Source organism: Macrosteles quadrilineatus, unplaced genomic scaffold (assembly GCF_028750875.1).
Source record: "Macrosteles quadrilineatus isolate MER2022 unplaced genomic scaffold, UCM_ALF_1.0 Scaffold_4__1_contigs__length_99947679, whole genome shotgun sequence".
NCBI lineage: Eukaryota > Metazoa > Arthropoda > Insecta > Hemiptera > Cicadellidae > Macrosteles > Macrosteles quadrilineatus.
Genome location: NW_026542597.1, coordinates 54,176,096 through 54,201,020, shown reverse-complemented (window position 1 = coordinate 54,201,020; position 24,925 = coordinate 54,176,096). Strand labels below are relative to the sequence as shown.

At 36.2% G+C, this 24,925-nt stretch overlaps 1 protein-coding gene across 1 annotated transcript; it reads right to left on the bottom strand.

Annotated features, from left to right (window-relative positions):
• Nucleotides 1-13: 13 nt before the first annotated feature.
• LOC128992090 (pleiotropic regulator 1) lies at nt 14-14,977 on the bottom strand. The gene is made up of 10 exons (XM_054415498.1): nt 14,731-14,977; nt 12,365-12,471; nt 11,788-11,918; nt 10,954-11,216; nt 8,711-8,860; nt 7,216-7,410; nt 6,764-6,882; nt 1,581-1,782; nt 801-932; nt 14-131 (listed from the first exon to the last, which is right to left on the bottom strand). Exons 1-10 carry the CDS (start codon nt 14,737-14,739, stop codon nt 72-74), a joined length of 1,368 nt encoding a protein of 455 aa, XP_054271473.1. The 5' UTR covers nt 14,740-14,977; the 3' UTR covers nt 14-71.
• Between the last annotated feature and the right edge of the window lie 9,948 nt (nt 14,978-24,925).

Below are 24,925 nucleotides of genomic sequence, written 5' to 3'. Positions count from 1 at the left end.
ATATAAACCAAAATTGTTTTAGGAAAGTTAATTTAATTAAAGTTAAAATAGGATAAAGATAAAAAGTCCATCTAATATTTTCTTCTTTTCAAAATTTCTGGACGCCAGTGGATTGGGTGACTTTCTTCAGTCTAAAAAATAATGCAACAGATTAAAATATTGATAATAAGACGGACAAAAAAATAGTTAATGATTATATTTTAAGTTGCTGATATTTTAAGTTAAAAATTAACTAATTAAGGGAAAAATTCCCTTAGTTCATTCAACTTTACTGATGTATTTGATTTTGGTTAAAATAAGTAATAAATTCAACTTTTGTCACACTGCAGCAAAACCAATTGTTTTCAATAGACTACTTTTAGGTATGACGTTGGCGTACAACAAATAATCAATCAAGTTTACATCAGAGATACATTTTTCTTTCTAGGCCTAATTGAGTAGGCCTATTTATTAACTATTATAGTTCATTGTTGCCAGCCGGACTGTGATTTGTTTATCAAAACAATCGTAACCGACTAAAGAGTTAACTATCTTCAACAGCTAGTTGTTTGTAATAGTAAAATAAGATTAAATTAATTTTGGGAGATAAATCCCAATTCAATTTTTAAAAGTTATAGACAAAATAACAAAATAATAAATAAATAATAAATAAGTATATTGTCAATTTTCTGAGCCTACTCAACAGATTTTAATTCCTTAACCAAGCAGAATAGTTGTATATAAATCTTGAATAGTATATAAATCCGGTCTCCAGACGAGGGACGAGATACAACAAAGAACTTAAGAAACTCGATACTTACAGCAGAGTCGTCCTCTTTGTATATTTTAATGGTTTTGTCAGCCTCTGTAGTTATCAGACGACTGCCACTCTGGTCGAATGTCATGGAAAATATTCCTGACTCACTGTCCATTGAACCTGGCTGTACTGGAGCCTGGAGAGAAAAATAAGATTGTAATCAAGCATTCAAATTCCAAACAGTAGGTTGAAATGTGTTAAGCCATTAAGCGCTGCAGACAAACTTTCCTTGAGTTTTAACACACAGTCCCTTCATAATGTCGAATTTATGTACGAAAACAGATATTTGCAATTGATGAAACTATGTTTACCAATAAAATAAGAGGTGTACAAGGTAAAGTATATTTATATATCAGTTAAGTCGAGTTCACAAAAAAATTTCAGGCTTCAAGCTTTATTGAGTCAAGTTTTTTTATAAAATAAAGTAAATACATTTTACTGTTTCGCTAGCTTAGTTTAAATACCGTACTAATGCCTGATTCTTTACACGTACAGACACTGTACGATTTGTGCTTCTCTTTTAAATGCATCTACACTCAAACTATGGAAGTTTTGCTTTTAGCAAATTTCCCATTTAGGTAATAACCTTTTACCGTAGAGAAACACTGATGTACTGATTTACATTGAATCCCCTAATTTTTTTTTAAATAGTCAATGGGTAGCACACATTGTGAGTGGCCACTATGTTCTAATTTGAATGAAAATTGGCTACATCTGATCGATATAGAAGGGACATCTACTTCAGTATGCCATAGTCAATGGTATCATCCATTATAAGTCTGACCTGGAGCCTCTGGAAGTTGTAGCCGGTACGCCAGTCCCAGCAGTAGAGAGTCCCGTTGTCAGCTCCGGACACCAGTACTCCCTCAGGATTGACAGCCAGACAGTTGACGATGGCATTGTGTCCAGACAGGTTCTGGATGAAGCTTCCCTCTGGACACTTCCACTGTTTGATGTTGTCCGGACTGGCTGACGCAAACATGTACCTGACAAGCATCATACGTTATCAATTATCATTCTTTACCTTTTCAGGAGGCATGATCTACTTTTTAATTCGAAAGATTATTAGGTTTATTATTGACTATACATCTTCTAGACAGCCAGCTATATGGAACAATATGTAAACAAAAAACGCACAGCGTAGTCTAGTTCTCAAATTTTTAGGGTGGCTCACCCTCTGTAGATCAAAAATTTAAATATTAGAACTTAAAAAAAATGTAAAATTAAATTCTAGGACAATATTTTTAATACTTTAATGTTACGGAAAGTAAATAAAAGAGACGTCTTATAACACTTAAAACATATTTACGCTTATACTGTTACTCACAAGACGGTAAATATGTAAAGATAGAATAAAACGAATTCTTCTAAGAACTTTTATTCAACATTCAACTAACTTAACAACTCACTTCCAAAACAAGTCAACAACATAGTAACCCCTGGTAACCATAGTCATATGAGTAAACATACAAATAATTACTAAATCACATGTCATTCCATTACATCCTCTCTCCCATGATAAAATGTTAAAACTGATACCGCAATGTAGGTTTAACTTCTCTTCCGGTCCTAGTGAAATACCGTCCATTAACTTTTCTGCCTCTTTCCCATTCCACTCTGTTTTCTTCTTTCTTTCCATTAGAAGTTTCTGTGTTTTCGCTCTCTTTTCCGTTGCTAAGGCTATCTTCTCTCTCTTGACAAATATTAGGAATTCCTTCATCCGGGTAACGATCCCATGAATCATACATGCTGATGTATGATTGTTTACATGTCGGGATAAGAAACCTCCTGTTTCTTCTTAAACAATTTCCATTAGCCTTCACTATGTATTCTCTATCATTGGAACCTCTATCTACTATAGTCCCGTACCGCTTCAAATCAGTTATCCATACATTAATCCCCTTTTCCAATATGTCGAGATTTCTAGCTCTGTGCCTACGATCATAGTAAATTTTTTTCTTTTGATTCTGTTTTTCTTGGTCATTTCGATACTGATCTAGATCAGGCCAACGAGGTTGAAGCTGCTCTGGAACTGACGGAAGAGTTGTGCGTATTTTCCGTCCAAAAATCAATTCTGCAGGTGATACTCCACATGCAAGAGGAGAAGAGCGATGTGCTAAAAGACCAAGATATGGATCTTTATTCCTCTTTAATATCCCTTTACATGTCTCAACCGCTCTCTCAGCTTGCCCATTAGACTGAGGGAAGTGAGGGCTTGAGGTCTCTATAGCGAAACCCAATTCTTTTGCAAACGCTCTCATATCTGAAGAGACTAAAGCAGTTCCATTATCAGACCTTACAACACGTGGAATCCCATGTCTGGAAAATATTGACAAATAAGCTTGTTTTATAGCAACCGTATTAATACTGGCTAATGACAACAATTCAATATATTTTGAAAAATAGTCTTGCATGCAAATATATACTTTTCGATTATACACGAATAAATCTGTCCCAACAACTTCCCAGGGTTGATTAGGAACCACAGACGTGATCAATGGTTCAGCAGGATTAACCCGATTCTCCAAGCAACTAGAGCAGTTCTCAACTATTCTCTTTATATCCACCGATAGTCCAGGCCACCAAACTGTGTCCCTTGAACGAGCCAGACACTTATTTACTCCTAGATGTCCACTATGTATCTGGGATAAAATCTCATTTCTTAAAGGTTTTGGAATAAATATCCTTAATCCTTTTAAAATCAGTCCATTAACAAAAGACAAATTCCCTCGTTCTCTGAAAAATTCTGTATTCTTTAAGTCCGTCCACTCACCTGATTCTATTGCTTTCCTCAACATGTTACATATAACATCTTCTTTCACACTTTGACGAATTATTTCTAATCTACTGTCTGAGCAAGGTAATGTAGACACAACTGAATTAACAAACACCTCAACATCTTCATCTAGTATATCACTTTCCGCAGTTGAAACAGTCTGCAATGGTGCCCTAGACAGTGCATCAGGAACAAAGAAGCTTTTTCCTGTTTCATATCTCATTTCATAATCAAAAGGCATGAGTCTCATTCTGAATCTCTGCAACCGAGGTGTCAGGTCACACAAAGACTTTTGTCCTAAAATTTGGATAAGGGGCTTGTGATCAGTAACCAGTTCAAATTTCTTTCCCAAAATGAAAAAACAGAATTTCTCACAAGCCCAAGTTAGGGAAAGAGCCTCCTTTTCAATTTGAGCATACCGAGATTCTGTGTTAGTCATAGTTCTTGATGCATATTGTATTGGCTTCCATTGACCATCCACATTTTGTTCCAAAATGGCTCCAAGTCCGAATTTCGATGCATCTGCACACACTCTAGTTTTCCTCTCAGGATTATACAAATGTAAAACGGGAGCCTGAATCAATGCCTCCTTTATCTGCTTGAACTGTTTCTCATGAAGATCGGACCAGTACCATTCATTTCTTTTTGAAAGGAGATCATTTAATGGCTTGGTCAGTTCTGAAAGGTTGGGAAGAAACTTCATTAAATAGTTTACCATTCCAAGAAAACGTTTCAACTCGGTTTGATTTTTTGGAACAGGATACTTCTCCACAGCCAAGGTCTTTTCTGAGTCTGGCATAAGCTGGCCATTTTCAATAAAATGTCCCAAGAAAGTTATCTTTGTCTTTTCAAACACGCACTTCTCCCGATTCAAAGTGATACCCGTTTCACATAGACGAGAGAGAACACAGTTAAGTCTTTTGTCGTGTTCTTCCTTCGTACTACCAAACACACATATGTCATCAGTTAGATTTACAACACCTTCTAAACCTTCCAAACATGCCTGATCCCAAAAGGTAATCGCTTGAAATAAAACCTACCAAAAGGCGTTATAAAGGTTGTCAACTTGGCACTTTCACTGTCAAGGCCTACTTGCCAGAAACCACTGTTCGTGTCAAGTTTAGAAAATATTTTTGCTCCTGCCATCTGAGCTAGGGTCTCATCCACAGATGGCAAAATTAGTCTTTCTCTCTCTACATATTTGTTGAGAGCTGTAAAATCAACACACAACCTTACTGAGAAGGACTTTTTAGGGACAACAACCAAGGGAGAGCACCACTCTGTTGGTTCTGTGACAGGTGCTATCACATCAGCTTTTACCATTTTATCAAGCTCAATCTTTACTTTATCCCTGAGCGATATAGGGATCCTTCGTGGCGTCTCAATAGAAACTGGGTTATAATCACTTTTTAATTTGATCGTATAGGGCTCAGTAAACCTTCCTAGACCTGAAAAAAGCTTTGGATATTTTGCTTCCCACTCGTTTCTTAAACTTACTTCACCAATGTCCTTAAGCAATGAAAATGCTAATATCCCTGTCCTCCCTAAGAGGGGCTCTTTCTGGCTGCTTAGAATGAACACTTCCTCCATATGATCTATACCATCTTTCTTTAAGCTCACAATTGACTTACCAATTACTTTAAGTGGTATACAATCAGGACCTTTCAACTTGATACTAGATTTTTCAATCTTAAGATTCAAAATCTGTGCATGTTGAATTCCAATACAGCTGACATCAGCACCAGTGTCAATTTTGAAGTTAAGATAATCAGTCTCATTAACCAAAAGTTTTACATAAAACGGCTGGGAGGAACTTATATTTGACACCCTTTCATCAATCGTAACAGAGCTCAGAGCAAATGGATTAACTTTGCTAGATGATGGTTCAGATTCAACCTCTTGAACTACTGAATTGAAACTTTTTCGTTTACATGCCCGACTAAAATGGCCCTTTAATCCGCATTTGAAACAAACTTTATCAACTGCCGGACACTTTTCCTTGGAATGAAACTGATTTGAACCACACCGACTACATTTCTGACTATTTTGATTAAATGCTGAGGCCTTACCAAACTGCTGTGCGTCGCTGGTTTTACCAAACCTTGATGAAAACGTCTTTCTTGTTTCCATGACTGATGTTTCGCTTATCTCTTCCGAGTTAGCAGCCTGTTGTTCCATCGCTTCTGCTTGCCTTGCTGCTTGAACTGCCCCAGTCAACGTTATCCCATCTTTTAATTGTAGGTGTTTGGATAAACTCTTATTAGACATCCCTGTAACAAGCTTAAGAAGTATCATTTCATCATTAAAATGTCTACTCTTACAATTGCTGCATGACCATTCACATTTCTCTGACATTTTATGTAAATCATTAATGTAAGAGTCAACCTTCTCGCCTGGACATTGGTCTTTCTGTAGAAACATAGCTCGATGGTAAAATATATTTTTCTTGGTAGAAAAATAATCATCAAAAGTTTTCACTACCACATCAAATGAAACCCTTTTTTCCTCAGACATTCCTAGTGACGTTAGGAGTTCCTCAGCTTCTTGGCCCATGCAGTACAATAACATGTTCACCTGCTGATCTTCAGATTTTAAAGCCAACCCAGTAGCTTTACGGAACATTCCAAATACCTTTATCCAGTTTGACCATGTTGCTGGATCTTGGAAGTTGAAAGGATCAGGAGGTTTGACTTGGTACATAGGTTCTTGCCTAGATTTAGCCTCTTCACTCATTTTAGTATTTAGAACAGAGTTTAATATATCTTTCAGTAATTCTGGTGTCAATTCCATTTTAAAATATTCTTCTTCAGTCTAAACGCTGCCACCATGTAAAGATAGAATAAAACGAATTCTTCTAAGAACTTTTATTCAACATTCAACTAACTTAACAACTCACTTCCAAAACAAGTCAACAACATAGTAACCCCTGGTAACCATAGTCATATGAGTAAACATACAAATAATTACTAAATCACATGTCATTCCATTACAATATACAAAAAAGATGGCAAGTGGTGATCGATTTCGATTGGACACTCCAATCATCATCAGACCCAATAGAAGAATCATTATAACTGAAAATAAAGTAAGAAAGGAATAATGTGTTTTGTAAGAAGATTGGCATTTCTTTGTGTCTTTGTACTCTTCCACTTCTACAAACACGTCTGTTATATTACAGCAAGGGTACTTACAGTGTGGGGTGGAAAACTACAGATCTGACACTCTTCTTGTGGTTGGTGAGAGTCGCAATACTCTTGCCTGCTGCCAGGTCCCACAGTCTGATGGTGCAATCATGGCTTCCTGTCACTACCTGCAGTTATACAAATACATCTACAGATCTTAACAACAAGTCTAATGTTGAAGGTGACATTAACAAAAAAACCAAGCAGAATTGCCAGACCAAAATATGCAAAGTCTGTTTGTCACAGAGGTACTAAGGTTCTACGAGCATTCAGGTCAGTACTCAACATTAGTCATAAAAGTTAAGCTAATAAATGTCAGTCTCAATAAATAATAAAATAATTCCAGCATTGTACTATCACCAAAGAACGTATAAAAAAAGCACACAAAGATAATTTTTTCACTAAGATTATTTTTGTTTTATGAACAACACTGCGTACATTTTCACTGTTGTTACACTGACCTGAGGTTCGGCAGCTTGACTGATGACACTAGCCACAGTGTTGGTGTGGCCGGTGAATGTGTGTACGTTAGCCTTGGTCCTCATATCCCACACTCTAGCTGTAGAGTCTCGCCCTGCAGTGATGAGCACATCTATCGTGGGGTGCAATGCCAGTGTGTACACTGCACTCAGGTGTCCGTGGTAATGTCTGATAACCTACGATAGAAACACATTGTAAACAGATGTTTTGGTTTAGTTTGTAAGACATTGTCTGTCAGCTGGGGCACAGAACATGCCAAAGCCAGGAGTGAGGTGACACACAGCACATAGCCTTGAATTTTTAGTCCGTCACACTAACAACTGCACTGGACCACTGACTTTAGGTTACCGATATCATCAAGTATTAGAATACAATCTTATGATTTTAAAAAAATATTTAACTCTGCAACTGGGATTTAATAGGGTAAATTAGTTTGTTATACCAATCTATTCAACAATGTACCTGTAGGCAAAAAAAAAAAGATGCTGAAACATTTGGGAGGGATTTGAAATGCTCTGGTGCAAAAAGATGTTTTAGTATAAAAATTAAAAAAGTTAACATTCAACACAGAATATCAAAGGTAAACAATTCTGGTTAATTTTCTCTATGAAATCCTCATTACAGAATCATTTTGTTAGTTTGCTGCTTGTTAAAGACACTTGTAGATCAACAACTCCTTTTCTGTAAATACCCCGCCACAGGAAATCTGCAGACTAAGCAAATGTCCATTTGGCTGAATTTATATACAATTAAATCTATTAAATCACATTAGGTTAAACGAGTACCTAGGTTTGCTGCTACAGGGAGGCTTATAAAGTGTTTTTTTTGTAAAATATTAACAGCTTAGTATAAAATAAATAAACTTTGCCAAGTTTGATGAAAATATATCCATAAACAGGCAAACTACAACATTTTACAATATTGTCCTTAAGAATAACATGGGAATTTTAAATTTACAATGTTTTGGATTTTCTCCGTAACCAATAACCGCACAAAAACACTTTGATATACCAAATTATTTGTTTTTTAAAGCTCTTTAAAATTGTCTAGAGAGAAATTGGGAAATCTTCTGTTTGGATGGTAAAAAAAGAGAAAAACAAATTTTTACCCCAATAAAACTCCCCCTAAAACCCTGTTCCCATCGTCTGATCGTGCTGGTTCACGAACTCATTCGAAAGTTTATCACACCTTACACCTTCAAAACTAAATCTCATCAAAATCGTACAAAAATTATACTCAAGTTATTGCGTTCACGGACACATGTATATCTATATAGATATTATATAAAAATTTGAATGAATAGTGTTTTTGGCCCCTGGGGACATCAAAATTCAAAAATAACGGTCCCAGGCTCAAGTCTTACCACGAGACCTACGGCAATAGCTACATCCCTATAGGGAAATTCGCTAAAAGGATTAATTTGTTACAAAACCTACTCATACTTATATTAGGCTATTTACAACCACACTGACTGACCTTATTGTACTCCAAGTCCCAACACTTGACCTGCCTGTCCTCCCCACAGCTGAATAGGTATGGGTGTCTGCTACTGACAGCCAAACCTCGCACACTGCTGATGTGACCTGTCAATGATACCTTCAGTCGACCACTACCAAGCTCCCAGATCTGCAAACAAACATTCAGCCTTTAGTGGTGTGAGAGGTACCGGTGAAGATATTAGGGAGTGACACATAATTCACCTCAATGTATAAACTGGCATTACATTAAACTTTGCTAAAAAAGCATATTGGTAAGCTAGGCATGACATTTCAAACGTATTAAGTAGTGTAGCATGTTATTGGGTCAACTTGTTATTAAAAAGGTACCTCTGTAAAATAAATGAAATCTGATTAAGTAAAATCGGATTAGCTTCACCAAAAATCATTAACCAGTTTGCTACAGCAGTATGTACTCAGCTTCTCATATCACTTCCAAAGCATATTTTATTTGTTGTGTTTTCAAACACCAATGGCGTTGAATGCGCTTTTTGTTTAATTTTCCTAGGCAAAAAACCATTAACAAGCCTGAAGAAGTTTTTAAAGAAAACCCACATCTTAACCTTTTTCTCCACTTGATAACTCTATTTTAAGGAGGATTAATGCTTTAACTTGTGTAAATTAAATCGGAAATATAGTCTTCAGCTATCAGAAATTTGTATAGGCAGTTTCAATAAAAGATTGATGCTTAACATTCCATAATTGACAAGTATAAGCTATAAGTTAGCTATTAGCAATAACTAACATATGGACTATAACCACCTCGCCCCCCCCTGCAAAAAAATAAAAAAATAAAAACCGAAGTGTTTTACAAATTCAACACATTTTGAGGAGATAGCTCATTAGTAAAAAAAGTTTCTGAATGAAGATGAACTGGAAGGTCCAGAACAAGATGGGGATACATGAGGGGGTTGGGGCTTTGAAAGAAGATAATGCTTTGAACTGAACTGGAGACAAAGAGACAGTGATGGTGAAGCTGAGTAGCCTATCTAATGTTTAAGGAAAGGATCAATGAGCTCCTCCTGCAAAACCCGTACTACTCCGTTGATGAGTATTTTGAGGAGCCACCAACTTTTGACCGCCCACCGCCATTTAACTAAAGCATAAGTTGTATACAGGGTCATCAACTCAAGGAGGCCATCATTGGGATATCGGAAATGGTAAGAAATAAAGAAAACTTTAAATGGGGGACATTCCTTTATTTTTTGTGGCAATTAAAAATATGAATTTAGTTTTTTGAAATTCAGCTGCCATTTTTCAATATAGCGGCCAACTTTGAAATTTCTTATTTTTTCATGTTTCCGGATAGAACACATGCAATTAAAAAACTTTTTTATTCTTGACATTTTTTTCATAAGCCCACTCGTTTAGGAGTTACAGCTTACGAAAAAAATACTTCTGGTGTACATTTTGCATCATGTAGCTCCTAAACGAGTAGTTAATAGCGAAAATGCGAAGAGTAAATAAGTCTTAAAATTGCATCTACATTCCAAAAAGACCATTAAAATACACAGTTTACCACTTTTCAAGTTTGCTGCCATTTTGGAAAACGGCCGCCATTTTTGAAATAATAGATCAATATTTTTTACATAATTTGTGGTCTTTTTGGAATGTAGATGTTAACGCCTGTAATTTCAGTAGGGGTTATCACTATAAACTAAACGCCTCCTTTTGGAGTATCAACAATCTACTGCATGCAGGAGCGTGGCCCCAAAGGAGGATACCTTACAAGATATGGCTGTGGAACAGAGAGTAGTAAACAGTAACAAGGTACTGCTCAGTGACCACATGACATAGCTTTCTGAGGAGGAAGATCACTCTAGACAATTTGGTGCAGATCTGGGCTATATGGTGATCCCAGTTCAATTTCTGGTCAAGCCAGAAACCAAGCAGATTTACTGATTGATTCCCTTCAACAGCAATTTGTCTACCAAGAGTGCAGATCAGGAGTTGGGTCTTGTCCGACGTTTAATTTCAACTTGTTTGAAGCAAACCACTCCATTGTTGTCTCCAGCAATGCACTTGCCTCTCTCTTCACCCGTTCAACATATCTACCTTCCATCACCAATGTTGTGTCATCAGCAAATAGTAATGCCAGCCCATCTATTCCTAGCTCAGGTAATGGGTACAAGTGGTTCATAAAGAAAATAAGTTAACTTACACATTGAAGATATTATTTTAACATAAAAAAACTGCTTTAGCTAGGGAAAACTCTTTGCCCACCTTGATGACTCTGTCGGCTGAGCCGGTAGCGAACCACTCATTGCCAGGCTCCACAGCCACACAACGCACCCATCCCAGATGTCCGGAGATGACTCGGAACAGCTTCCAGGGAGGATGCCACTTGGGCTTAGGCATGGAGGGAGCCTTGCGTGCTGCAATGGTAGTGACTGCCCCACCGGGTCCCGCAGTAGGCACTAGAGCCCCCGGGCCTCCGCTCATCGGCACCAACGCCATCTCACCATGGTCCATCTCACCTTCCTTCTCTATAGACAATAGAAGGATGTAAGTTAGCTTTTATGTACATAATGGCTGATACAAAGGTAAAAAAAAAAATGATAGGGTAGAAAACACAAAAAACAGATGGTAAATAAAGCCAAACGAATTCACATAAAATTTGTTAGGCCAAATTAACATAACACAAGATTTGGCAGTAGCTAAGTCAGTACCAAACAACTACTTTTGGACTCATAAAATACAGTACATTTTGATTAGGTACCTACATAACAAATCTTAATAAAATAAACTTAATAACAAATCTTAATCTTAGTAACTTTGAATCGGGACAGTAACCTATTACGAACTGTCATGTCTTTGATGTCAGTAGTATTCGCATTGATTGTTGTCTTGGTAGCTGAGCCCTGCCCAAAGTAAGCTCAATTCCATGGATTGTAGATATAATATCAGACTATGCCTTTCCCGAAATATCAGAACCAGTACTTTTCTCAAGAACCAATTAGTAGGCCTTTCGATAATTCCATTAGACTTACTGACCTGGATCACTTAAACTGACTTACAAATGATTATTAGGCCTAATCTAGTAGGTAGGCCTATTACCTCTCTGCTGACTGATCTCCATGGCAGCTTCTGCGGATTGTTGCTGTTTTTTCACTGCATTTGCTTGTTTCACTTTATCCATAACCAGACTGTATGAATCTTTTGCCTTGATTGCTTTTTTAATTTTTTCCCTAAAACAAATACATAATAAAATGGACTAAACAGGTCTTGGTTATAATAATGTAGGTCTAAAAAAATTACCATCGAAAGCAGTTGAATCAAACTTTTAGTTTTAGTGGACATCCAGTGTTCTGTAATGACATCAGCATGTTCTTTCATGCATCAATAATTTACTAGGCCAATGACTAATATTCGGATTTAGAATCAAATCAAAATTGAAGACAGTTTCTTTAACTTGGCATTAATTGATCAAGAAGGCTTTGAATCAAATGATAAGCGACTCCACCAAACAATATGGATTATGAGAATTCAATAGAAATACCCAGCAAAAGGGTTGGGACACATACACCAGACATTGGAGATAAGATTATTGGATAACTAGTTGCTCAATGCTCATCCTATGTATTGGAGGCAGTTAAAAGATTAGTTACCGTATTGTGAGTAGGCCTATACTTACGCTAACTCATCGATTGGGGGCAGCTGGCCTTGACTTGATAAAAACATATCATGTGTTCTCTTCAAGGAGCGAAACACCAGGGTGTGAACAGAATGTCTTTGGACCTCCTGAAAAAATAATTTAAAAAAATTAAAACCAAGGCCTAGACCCACCAACATCTTAGCCTAACTTAAATTAAATTGAACTGGGTGAAAAATGTTTAATAATAAAGTAAGGTTAAGTTAAGTGTCTAAATGTTTTAAAATAAGATTTCAGAATCTTCTAAGGTAACAAAATAATGTTAATATCAACCTAACATTTTAAGCAGTGCTTTCTGAAATTGCAATACACAAGAATAATTTACTTTAAGGCTGCAGATTCATAAGTGTCCCACAGAACAAGTGAATGAAATTTTCGATTATTATCAAATTATCGATTATTTCATTCGATAGCCTATGTCGAGTTTGGTTAGTTAGGTTAACCTAACATAAGTAACTGAATGAAATAAATCGATATGAATAATCAATATTTTTTATTCGAATGTTCTGCCGGACACTTATGAAACTGCAGCCACAGCTGTTTGTACAACTTTACTTTTGACAAGACACGACTTCACTGAAAAACACACAACTGGACTGGACAGTAACTTACAGACCTTCAGTGAGAGGAAAATTGCTAAAAAATTGATTACTCAAGGCCTAAAATATTTTCATATCTCAGGCTGACGAGAATTACTGAATGACTTAGACTATGGCGCTGGACGATTATCGACCGAGACGACATGGGTCGGGTTTTTCTATTAGGCTATTAAACTATGAAAACTGTTTTAATCGCAATGAATTTTATACCATTAGATAGCCTAGATGAGATTTTGGGGATTCATTTTCATGTACCTATAAAACATTATTGAGATGTAGCGAGAAACATAGTTTGAAAAACTAGAGAGTTCAAAATAGATTTTGGCGTTGAAAAGTTTTGGTCACCTGACTACAAAAACAGCAGTTTTTGGCGATCGACAACTAAATGATTACATATTCTGAAACTACACAATAAATTCCCTACAATTTCCTCTGAATCTATGAGGCTGATTGTAAAAATTGTATTTGGTTTTGAAAATGTCATAAAAATTATGTTTTCATAAAAAAATCTTCAAAATATTACATTCTGTAATACGTATATTACTGACTGTGTGGCGTATATTACTCAGAAATGTTAGAATTCAACTACGCCTAAGTACAAATAACTAGAATATATTTTTAAAAAGATCTTTTATTTCCTATTATGCAGTATCATATTTATTTTCTGTTGATGCATTCAATTATTTCCTACATGGTAACAAAAATTTGGTACCGGTAGGTAGGTAGGTATAGTTTTTCAAAAAAGAAAATATGTAGGCCTATGTAGAATTGCTTTATTTAGGCCTATAATTTAATTTCCATGAGTAGGCCTACCTATTTAATAAACATTGATATTTCTACGTAGGGAATCATATTTCACACAACCTTTACATTCAGATAAAATGTGTGAAACAAATATTTTGTGGCTTTCTTGGGGTTGCTTTTAAAATTTCTAATTTGTATACCAACCCAAAAATTTGCAAACTTTTTGCTACTACGCCTAAACACATTGCTAGAAAAAACCTACCTATTTTTATATCATTATATTCTACATTTAGTATCTTACTGAAACAGAAAATATAGGTATATAACTTAGGCTACCGGTACCTACTTATACTCAAAAACAACTGTTCTGTGGCGAAATATATGGTACCACTACAAAGGGCCAAAATATACCCGCCACCACAGAAAACATAACTTACTACTATAATCCAGAACGCTAACCGCATAGCAACGCTGGTGGCGCTGTCTACGAATTGACAGGCAAAGCTCTGTCCGAGTACTTATCGCTTTTTACCATGCGGTTGGCTTTCTCGGTTATACAGTAGTAGTATGTTTACTGTGCCGCCACTGGTGATTAAAATTACTGCCAGAATTAGGGTCAAGTAACTTAATTGGTTGGTACAAAATTGACTAAGTTTAACTTAGGCCTAGGCCTATAGGCCTAGTGTAAATCTTTGGCTGCAATCAACATTCATAACATAAAATTACTACGATTACGCCCCTGCCCCATAAGGTTTTTGTCATTTTCAGTTGGACAGAAGGTTTAAGAGGAATCTCATGATAGGCCGATAGGCCTAGACGTTTTAATAAACCAAGAGACCTAGGCCTAGGTTGGGTTAAATTGCTCGGATAAAACTTTAAGGAAGGCTAGCACTTTTTACCATCCGTAATTATTCCAAAGGCTTAATGACCTTAAAAAGGATGTTAATCGTTTAATAGTACTTTTAAATTAACTTAAAGTTAAAGGTAGGCCGGCTTTTTACATACCTCAGTCATGTTTGTGTGAAATCTGGACTGGTCTGGGTGCTTTGGGAAATAAAAGCAACGACAGAACAACGAACCTATTAACACCCCTAACCTAAATAACTTTAAGGCTAGTAAGTTATTAAAATAAACAAGTTATTTCGTTGATATTATTTTAATGAATATAGGCTAATTTACGTTAAGTTTTAGTTTGTAGTTCATCAAAAGTTGCCCAAGCCCAAGTTTGGTTAGGTATCTATCTGGTATGTATGTGTTTGTGTTTGTATGTCATCAGAGAGCAGACAGCGGGAGTGCTTTTAGTTTCATTGGGATCAATAGATTATTATTGGATTGGGTTGAGTTCCCGCAAGGCTCACGGGACGCTCCGTGACGTTGCTCGACGTCATGTATCATAGCCGTCTCTAGTAATTCATGACGTTCGCACTTCCCAGTTCCATTCCTCGTCTATTTTAGTCGTTCTGGTTAGTGGTTGCGTATTAGATCGATTAGTTTTAGTCGTATCTTTAACTGTTGCCAGCTTATTTTCAATCGTACACTTATTGTGCCTAATAAAAGCACGCTGTTTTGTTTATTTTTCCACAATCCCACCGGGGTTCCCATATGGTCCGATTATGCAGGTTCGCGAACTCGTTCGAATGATTGTAGGTTTACACGTTTGAACCAAATTTCATCAAAATCGGATAGTTTTTGCTCGAGTTATCGTGCTAATAGACAAATATATAAATATATATTAACATACCTATGAATTTGAACGGAGGGTGTTTTTGGGCTCTGTGGACCTCAAAGCGAAAAAGTATCGGTCCCGTGGGTCTAGGTCTTACCATGGTAGGTACCTACTGTAATAGCTTATTCTCCATATGGGAAATTCGCTACAAACAAGTATAAAACCTAGGCCTATACAAATTAAACCCAACCCGATGTGTCCATCTGCTGCTAGTATTTAAATGTTTGAAACAATGTATTAATGGACTCAGCTGGGTGGATAAATTGCTCGCCTAGTAATCAAAAGGTCACCGGTTCGATCCTGAGAAAGGTTAGCTTTTTCATGGTTCGAAACTAGACCCAGCTGTCCCTGATCATTGGGCTTTAAATAATGATCCTGATGAAACAGCTGATCTTAGTAAGTAATAAATCCACAAAAGACATCTCACAACAATCCACATTCATCCTTTACTGATATTCGGGTTGGACACAGGGTGATTGATATGTATATACACAATTTATTTTTACAATACCTAAATTCTTTAATAAGAGTTAAGAAATGTAATTTAGATTTAGATTACTTTAAAGCAAATTTAATGAGGTTTCATTTTATATGTAGGATTTAACCCTAGATTGGTGTCTTCGGTCTGTGAGTCCGATGACGTAATATTTTTAAGTTGTCGCCCCCCCCCGTCTACAACCAGACGCTGGGGCGTAATTTTTAGGTTACAGATTCTTCTGCAATTGTGTAATTCGCTCCCGTACACCGAAGACACTCAACTCAACGGACCGAAGACCCCTAAACTGAATAATATTACTATATACATGATATATGTATAATGTAATGCTATGTTCAATAATATAATGTATACATTTATTTTATATATGTAAAATTATATAATTGTAATCATTTTACATAGTATATATCTTGTGTTTCTATAGTTATATAGTTATATGGAATATGACGTATGAAATACGAAAACGGTCTCACAGTCCGAAGACACCAATAGTGTAGGCTAATCAACATCGACCCCCTCTTATTTTTTTTAACGGCCCATACTAGAAAAACTAAACTTGGCACACCTTTATGGCATTTTATGAAGTACTTTTTGGGCATCACCGCCACTTGGTGTACATCCTTCAATTTGGTGTACATCCCAAAATCCTCCATTTAGGGGGAAACTCAAAAATTTCAAATGGTAAGACCCATTGAGTGACCACTCATTTTGAAGGCCCTAGTAAAAGAAAACCAACAACGCAATTTGGAGGTCTCTATCTCAATCCAGTAAAAGAAAGTAGCCAATTGAAATTCTCAGAAGTTGTTTAACTTACAGATTTCCAAGTCTGGAGCCCCCTGTAAATTTTGTAACGGCTCACACTAGGAAAACTAAACTCTACACACCTTTATGGCATGTTATGAAGTACTGTTTGAGCCCCCTTGCTACTATGTTCCCAAACCCAAAATGGGGGATTTTGGGGGAAACTCAAAAAAATTAACTGTTGAGCCCCATCGAGTGACCCATTATTTTAAAGGTCGTGATAAAAGAAAACTAAAAACCCCCGCCGCAGCAAACCTGCCGACTAAGCGAATTTCCATTTGTCTGAATTGATTTTCAGTTAAATATATTTTAATAACATTAGGTTTAACGAGTACCTAGGTTTGCTGCTACAAGGAAACTAATAAAGTGTGTTTTTGAGTAAAATATTGATAGCTTAGTACAAAATAAATAAATTTGCCAAGTTTGATCAAAATATATTCATAAACAAGCAAACTACAACATTTGACAATTTTCTCCATAAGAATAACATGGGAATTTTAAATTTACATTTTTTTAATTTTCTCCGTTACTAATATTCAAACAAAAATACTTTTATATACTAAATTATTTGTTTTTTTAAGCTCTTTAAAAAGGTCTAAAGAGAAATTGGGAAATTTTGTGTTTTGAGGGTCAAAAGTGAGAAAAACCAATTTTTACCCCATAAAACCCCCCGTAAAGCCCCGTTCCCATGGTCCTATTGTGCTGGTTCGCGAACTCATTCAAGTTTATCCTGCTTTACACCTTTAAACCAAATTTCATCAAAATCGGACAAAAATTACTCAAGTTATTGCGTTCACGGACGTATATATATATATATATATATATATATATATATATATATACTAGCTGACCCGGCGAACTTCGTATCGCCTAAGTTATAGGTTTCCCCTAAGACAGACCGATGGAAAGAAAGTACCGTTACGTTTAATTTTCAAGATGATCTCGTTCGCATCGCTCAATCACGTCCTGGTTGAAGTTCGTTCGCTACGCTCACTCACCTTTTGGTTGCAAATTAGCTGTTGTCATAAATGTAAAAGAAATAATAGTGCCGCACCCTGTTGGTAATCCTTGTAACTTTAATGCTATTGAACATAATAGAACAGAACCAACTTGTTTAATTGAAACAGCTGTTAAGATTCATTAATTCCATTTCTCATAAGGTTAACATGGGAAACTCCAGAGCCACTGGGGCGGAGCCCTTTTAAGAATTTCGAAACGGGAAATAGTTTACGTCCGATTCGCATACCTACAGAATTTACACACCAAATTTCATAACGATCGGTGAAGTCGTTCCGGAGGAGTTTGCAGACAAACACTGTGACACGAGAATTTTATATATTAGAGATAAGTCTATATATATATATATATATATATATATATATATCCAATCCATATATATATATATCCATATATATATATACATATATAAAAATTTGAACGAATAGTGTTTTTGGCCTCTGGGGACATCAAAATGAAAAAGTAAATTGGTCCCGGGTCTAGGTCTTACCGTGCCACCTACGGTAATAGCTACTTCCCTATAGGGAAATTCGCTAAAACGCAAACTAGAGGTCTCTATCTCAATCCAGTAAAAATTGGCAACAGATCTTTAGAAATCAGAATTAACTTGCAATGTTATATTCAATTGGCTGCCATTTTTTACTGTATTAAGATACAGACCTCTAGTTTGCATTGATAGTTTCCTTTTATCACGACCTTAAAAATGAGGGGTCACTCGATGGGGCTTAACACTTAAAAGTTTTGGGTTTCCCCAAAGTCCCCCATTTGGGGTTTGGGAACCAAGTTTCAATTAGGCTAAAAAAAAACTACATAACATGCCATAAAGATGTGTAGAGTTTAGTTTTTCTAGTGTGAGCCGTTACAAAATTCACAGGTGTTCTCCAGACTTTGGATAATTTCAATTGGCTGCCATGTTTTACTGGATTGAGATAGAGACCTCTAGTTTGCATTGTTGGGTTTCTTTTACCAGGACCTTCAAATTGAGGGGGTCACTCGATGGGTATAACCGTTTGAAAATTTGGAGTTTCCCCCAAAATCCCCCATTTCGGGGATGTACACCAAGTGGCAGTTATACCCAAAAGTAATTCATAACATGCCATAAAGGTGTGCCGAGTTTCGTATTCCTAGTATGGGCCTTGGGCAACTTATCCCATGCATCCTTCACTCATATTTGGGTTAAAATACGCCCATAGTGGCGTCCCCATCATAAAATAATTGATTGATTGGTTGATCATTAAAATCTGCAAAATACTGTATCCATTCGTTCAGTGGTAGTTTCCAAATGGCGTGTAAAACTTCCTCTGTAGTATATTTGATTAGTGGTCTTTTAGGTCTTATATTGGCTTGATTTTAAAAATATGCTATGATTCTTTGTTTACATTTACGTCGTTATTTTGGGACCATCGTGTCAACCCAGTGATCGACGGTCAACCCATAAGGCCAATATTAAAATAAAAATAAAAAAAATTAGTTACTTTCATATAGGCATTATCGAAAATTGATTGTTTAATCTAAAACCTTCCAAACATTTGTCGAAACAACCGTGGTAAGTATGGCTAAAATATGTTGAGCCGTTATTGAGTGATAGTGTTAGAACTTTTAATTGAATTGAAGCCGATCCCAAAAAACTAGGCTCAGCTCAAAAATTTATAATAGCCTACAAGGATCGAGCATCTCTTAAAAAACAACATAATATGATGATGTTACATTTCATCATCAGTATATACTATTTTTAAATATTTCACAGAGAACTTCCCAGTTCAAAAATGTAATAGAGTCAGTACCCAATCTACAGTTGTCAAACTCGATACTGTCTATCATTACAATGCATACTCATAATGACTTTTCATACACCCCGACATGTGGATTTGGCACATGTTGAACCGCTTGTATCCGCTTGAACCGCTTGAACCTGCTTGAACCGCTTGTTGAACCGCTGAACCGCTTTACACATAAAGTAATATGAAAAACCCGTAAGAAAGATATTTCAATTTCTTAAGAACGGGCCCCCTCTTCTTATAACAAAATAGTGAAACTCAAAAACATACATTTTTTACTGTAGTGTATTACGGCTGAGTTTTTAATCGAGAAAAAGTGCATGATCTCAATCTAGCAAAGAGGTGATTTGGATTCTTAAACAATCTGACACCCATATACAACACACAGACTGTAAAGTAAAGTGGTGACGAGACACGCTGAAAAGCATCGGGAAATCGGGATCGTTCGGAAGAAACAGAGAAGAAGAAACGCTGATAATCGCTCCGGACTACCTGCGCCAGCGGGGGTTGATTCGCAAATTATCAGTCGTTACATAAAAGCAAAGAATTGCGTAAGAAATTTGTAGGCGGTGGGTTAGAGTTTGGGAAAGTGGGCATCCCTGGTCCGGGGCTTGGACGCTTTCTCTTCTCCGCAACAAACTTGCTGTATATAAAGTAAAACTATATCAAACACGAACCTTAATTGTCACTGTTTTATCGTCAATTAGGCCAATAGGCTACTTAATACTTGGAGTAAATGCACTAAAGTTCGCGTCTGAGATGTGGTCGTCAGTATACTTCTCCTTGTGGAGGAGGTAAGGCCTTTGTGAGACGAGCTGTGGGTCTTACTTCCACCCTATGGGTCCGTCCTAAATACGGGAATCAATTAAGTAGTCAATTAAAACTGGATATAATTCAGAATAGCTAGTTTACACGCATAAAAACCAAAATTATGGCAGTTTTAATGGGAAAAACATATTGTAAACAAATATCACATTACCACCTACTTCTTTCATCCGATTAGAAGTATGGCCTATACGCTATACGCTATATGGCCTTGTGGGCTATACGACATACCACCTTCCACTGCAAACTCTCACTTACCGTACCTCGCTGGCCACTGAAACCTTAAGAGGATTCTGGACTCCATTCTCTTCTATCCCCTGCCCTGCCTCTTCTAATGTAGATCCCAGTCTAGAGACGTCTTTCATTACTTGGTCTTCCATTTGGCCGTCTGCCTTGTGGCACTCCACCTTGTGGTGCTCCTTGGAATACTCTTTTGAAAATGGTTGATGTATCTTCTCCCCACCAAACTACGCATAGCCTGTCCATCCGAGTCTTTTACTTTCGGAAAGCACCCTTATATCTAGGTGTTTATGCATTTCTCTTAGCTCTCTATTTTTTCGAATCTCATATACCTCCGTTATCTTGAACTGGTCCGTATATTGTCTCTACACTCTCTTCTCAAACCCAGCAATAAGGTTTTTCGGTCTTTTGGTCAGTGCCCAATTTTCTGAACCATACAGAACTTCTGGGATATTTATGGTATGGTTTGAATTGATTTTGGTTTTTATTGACAACCTTCAGCTTATTGGATAGTTCTCTAGATACTACCATTGACAGTCAATAATACTACTACACCGGTTGACATTTTCATTACTAACCAAAATATTAAATGAACGTGACAGGGTTTTTTTTTATTTCACGATTCTGAATCAACCACTTAACGGATTTTCATGTTGTGTTGAAATGAAGATAATTGTAAAGTGTAGGAAATATCGAAGCCATAATTTTAGTTTAGGGTTTCAATTTTTTTTTAAATTAAGTTTTCATTTTTTAAATGTCTCAATAGTCAATGCTAGCAGCCAACGCTAACATTCAAAGTCGTTTCAGTGTCATTAGGGATACTGAAGTATGATTGATAGTCAAAGGTTCTGGTTTAACTAACAGCTGGTTTCAAACTGTCATTGAAATGTTTATGTTACATGTTGTTTGCTTACAAAAATATTGATCGTCAGTGTTTGCCCACATACTATTTCACTTTCAAACGTGGTTTTTATCTTACCGTAAAGGATCTGCATTATCAGGAAATGTGTAATTTGGAACTATACATCTCAAACACTTGCTTATAATCAAGATTTGTCGTAAATGTAATCTGTGTAAGTATAAATTTATGCCATGAAAATGTTAACTCTTGTTTGGGAAATATGTTTTGCAACTTAATAATTCACACTTTTGAACCATGTAAGGCGTAGCCCTTTGGAAATCGGCCTGTGGGGCAGGAGCCCTTAGACAATTCGTTAATACTGAACTTATACTACATGTTATATTGCATTTTTTACCGCATCTACCAAAACTCGGCTATTTTAAGCATATTATAACAGGTATAAAATTACCTGAGTACTGCCAGAGAGAACCTGTATAGTCCTTGCGGATTAAGGGTTTCGAGGACTTAAGTCCTCATCATCAAATCTCGTACAAGAACATTTAACACTGTCACTTCGAAAAGGTCGTCAAGAGTTTAAATACGAAACACGGACACATACTACATACCTACAGACGTAGACGTTTTACGAACAAAAACGAGTAGGCCTACCGACAAAAACGTACAATGTCCGACCGCGTGCGCACAGTTGCAGGTGAAGGTCATACACCTTCACATTGTAAGTTCAATATAACATTAAGTACCGGTAGTGTAAGTTCAGTATTACCGACGATTCGTTCATACCAATACTTTTTTGGTACTGTAAATCTACACACTCTTAGCTTCAATTTGATGTGACAATGTCTAGGTTTTCTTACGCTTACAGGTTACGGAGAAAATTAAAAAAAATATTTAAGCCTATACATTTAAAATTCCCCTATTGGTTTTATGAAGAACTAGCAGAGTACCCGCGTCCTTCGTACGGGGTTGGCATATAAGTTTAAAATGCGTAGTGCACTTATACTCAAGCTTTGCGTTTGCAATGGGGGAGGGGACACAGTTTGATAAAATTTGCGTCTTTAAATTGACGGTATACTATAGTATTACACATCTACCAACCATTAATGTTCTACCACTTCACCTAAACAATAAAGAAAAATAAATTATTAAATATTCGCAAAAATCACAAATTATTCATGACATAAAAAAATAACTGTAAACAATCCTACTTTGACAGTTCTCATTGCGTATCACAGTTTGTTGTTGCCATCGATCTCTAGAGATCGATGGTTGTTGCTGCTTAGTTCAAATTAGCTGTACATCAATGCAAAAATAATTATAGTGCTGCACCCTGTAGGTAAATCTTATAACTTTTTAATGCTTTTGTATTTCATAGAACCAACTTTTTTTAGTTGAAACAGCTGACTAAATGCTTTAATTCCCTTTAAATATGAATACTCATAAGGTTAACATGGGGAACTGCAGAGCCACTGGGGCGGAGCCCGAAAGGATTTTTGAGATAATAATATACCTATATGTTAATCGGGAATGTAAACTATCATCATACCAAATTTCAGCCCAATCCGTCCAGTAGTTTATGCGTGATTGAACTTCAAACAAACAAACAAACAAATAAACAAACAAACACACAAACTTTCACATTTATAATATTAGTAAGATAATTAAACTGTTGTAGTTTGATAGTTTAAGGATATATTTTGATCATATTTATTTATATTATACTAAGCTGTTAATTGCAACAGACTGATGTCCTCTAAGTTACTGTCTAAAACACCAAAGTTAGAATTTATAAGACAATAATCAGCCCAGTATTATTATACGGAGCTGAAACATGGAAACCAAATAAAATACCCCCGCCGCAGCGAACCTGCAGAATAAGCGAATTTCCATATGTCTGATTGGATTTACACTAAAATGTCTACTTAAAAATTTAACATTTATTTCCTATTTAAATAGAATTATTTTAACAGGTACTTAGGTTTGCTGCATCAGGGAGGATAAAACTTTTTTTGTAAAATGTTAATAGTTAGTAAGAAATAAAAACATTTTCCAAATTTGATCAAAATATGTTCATAAACAAGCAAACTACAACAGTTTACTCATTCTCCATAAGAATAACATGGGAATTTAAAATTTACATTTTTTTGGAATTTTCTCCGTAACCATTAGGAGCATAGTAACACTTCAATATACTAAATTATTTGTTTTTTTAAGCTTTACAAAATGGTTTGAAAAGATTTTGCAAAATTTTATTTTTCTTTTTCAAAAATGGGAAAAACCTATTTTTACCCCATAAAACCCCCCGTAAACCCCCGTTACCATAGTCCGATCATGCTGGTTCGCGAACTCGTTCGAGTTTATCCCGCCTTACACCTTCAAACCAAATTTTATCAAAATCGGACAAAAATTACTCAAGTTATCGTGCGGATGGACACACACACATATATATATATATATATATATATATAGATATATAAAAATTTGAACGAATGGTGTTTTTGGCCTCTGGGGACATCAAAATGAAAAAGTAAATCGGTCCCGGGCCTAGGTCTTACCATGAGACCTACGGTAATAGCTACTTCCCTATAGGGAAATTCGCTAAAAGAAGAAAAGAAGTTAATCACATTCGAAAATAAGATTTTAAGAAAAATTTATGGACCAATTTATGAAGGTGGTGAATGGAGGAAGAGACACAACAGAGAACTGAGAGAACTCTACAGAGATCAAGATGTGGTGTGTGAATTAAGTGTAGAAGAGTTAGATGGGCTGGACATGTTTTACGAAGAGAGGAGCAAAATAAGTTAAAATTAGTTTTACTAAGAAATCCCGAAGGAAGACGACCGAGAGGAAGGCCAAAACAAAAATGGTGGAGCCAAGTAAAGAAAGACATGGAGCAACTAGGAGCAACTGAGGAGGATGCAGAGGATAGAGCAAGATGGAGAGGCTTTGTTGGTGCGGCCAAATATCTTCTTAGATATGCATGGCCCTGGGAGTAAGAGTAAGTAAGTAAGCTGTTAATATTTTACTAAAAACACACTTTCCTACCCCCTGTAGCAGCAAACCTAGGTACTTTTTAATCCTAATGTTATTTAAATAGATTTAATTGAAAATCCAATCAGGCAAAAGGAAATTCGCTTAGTCTGCAGGTTTCGCTGGGCAGGATATTGTATTAAAACAATTGGCAGCAGCCCATTCATAAACATGGGATGTCTACTTCAGTATCCGATCATAAAAAAAGCTTTAAAAATAACAGCTTCAAAAAGTTTAAATTTTCCTACATTGACTTTGTAGTACAATATTTATAATTTATTAATGCGTACGGACAAAACGTACTAATCACGTAACAAACTATGACAACGATTCTTTGCCATCCCAGTTTCAAAAACTAGAATAATATTAGATTTACCTTTGTTGAAACATCTTACCAACAAGAAATCAGGCAACAAAAACAAAGGTAA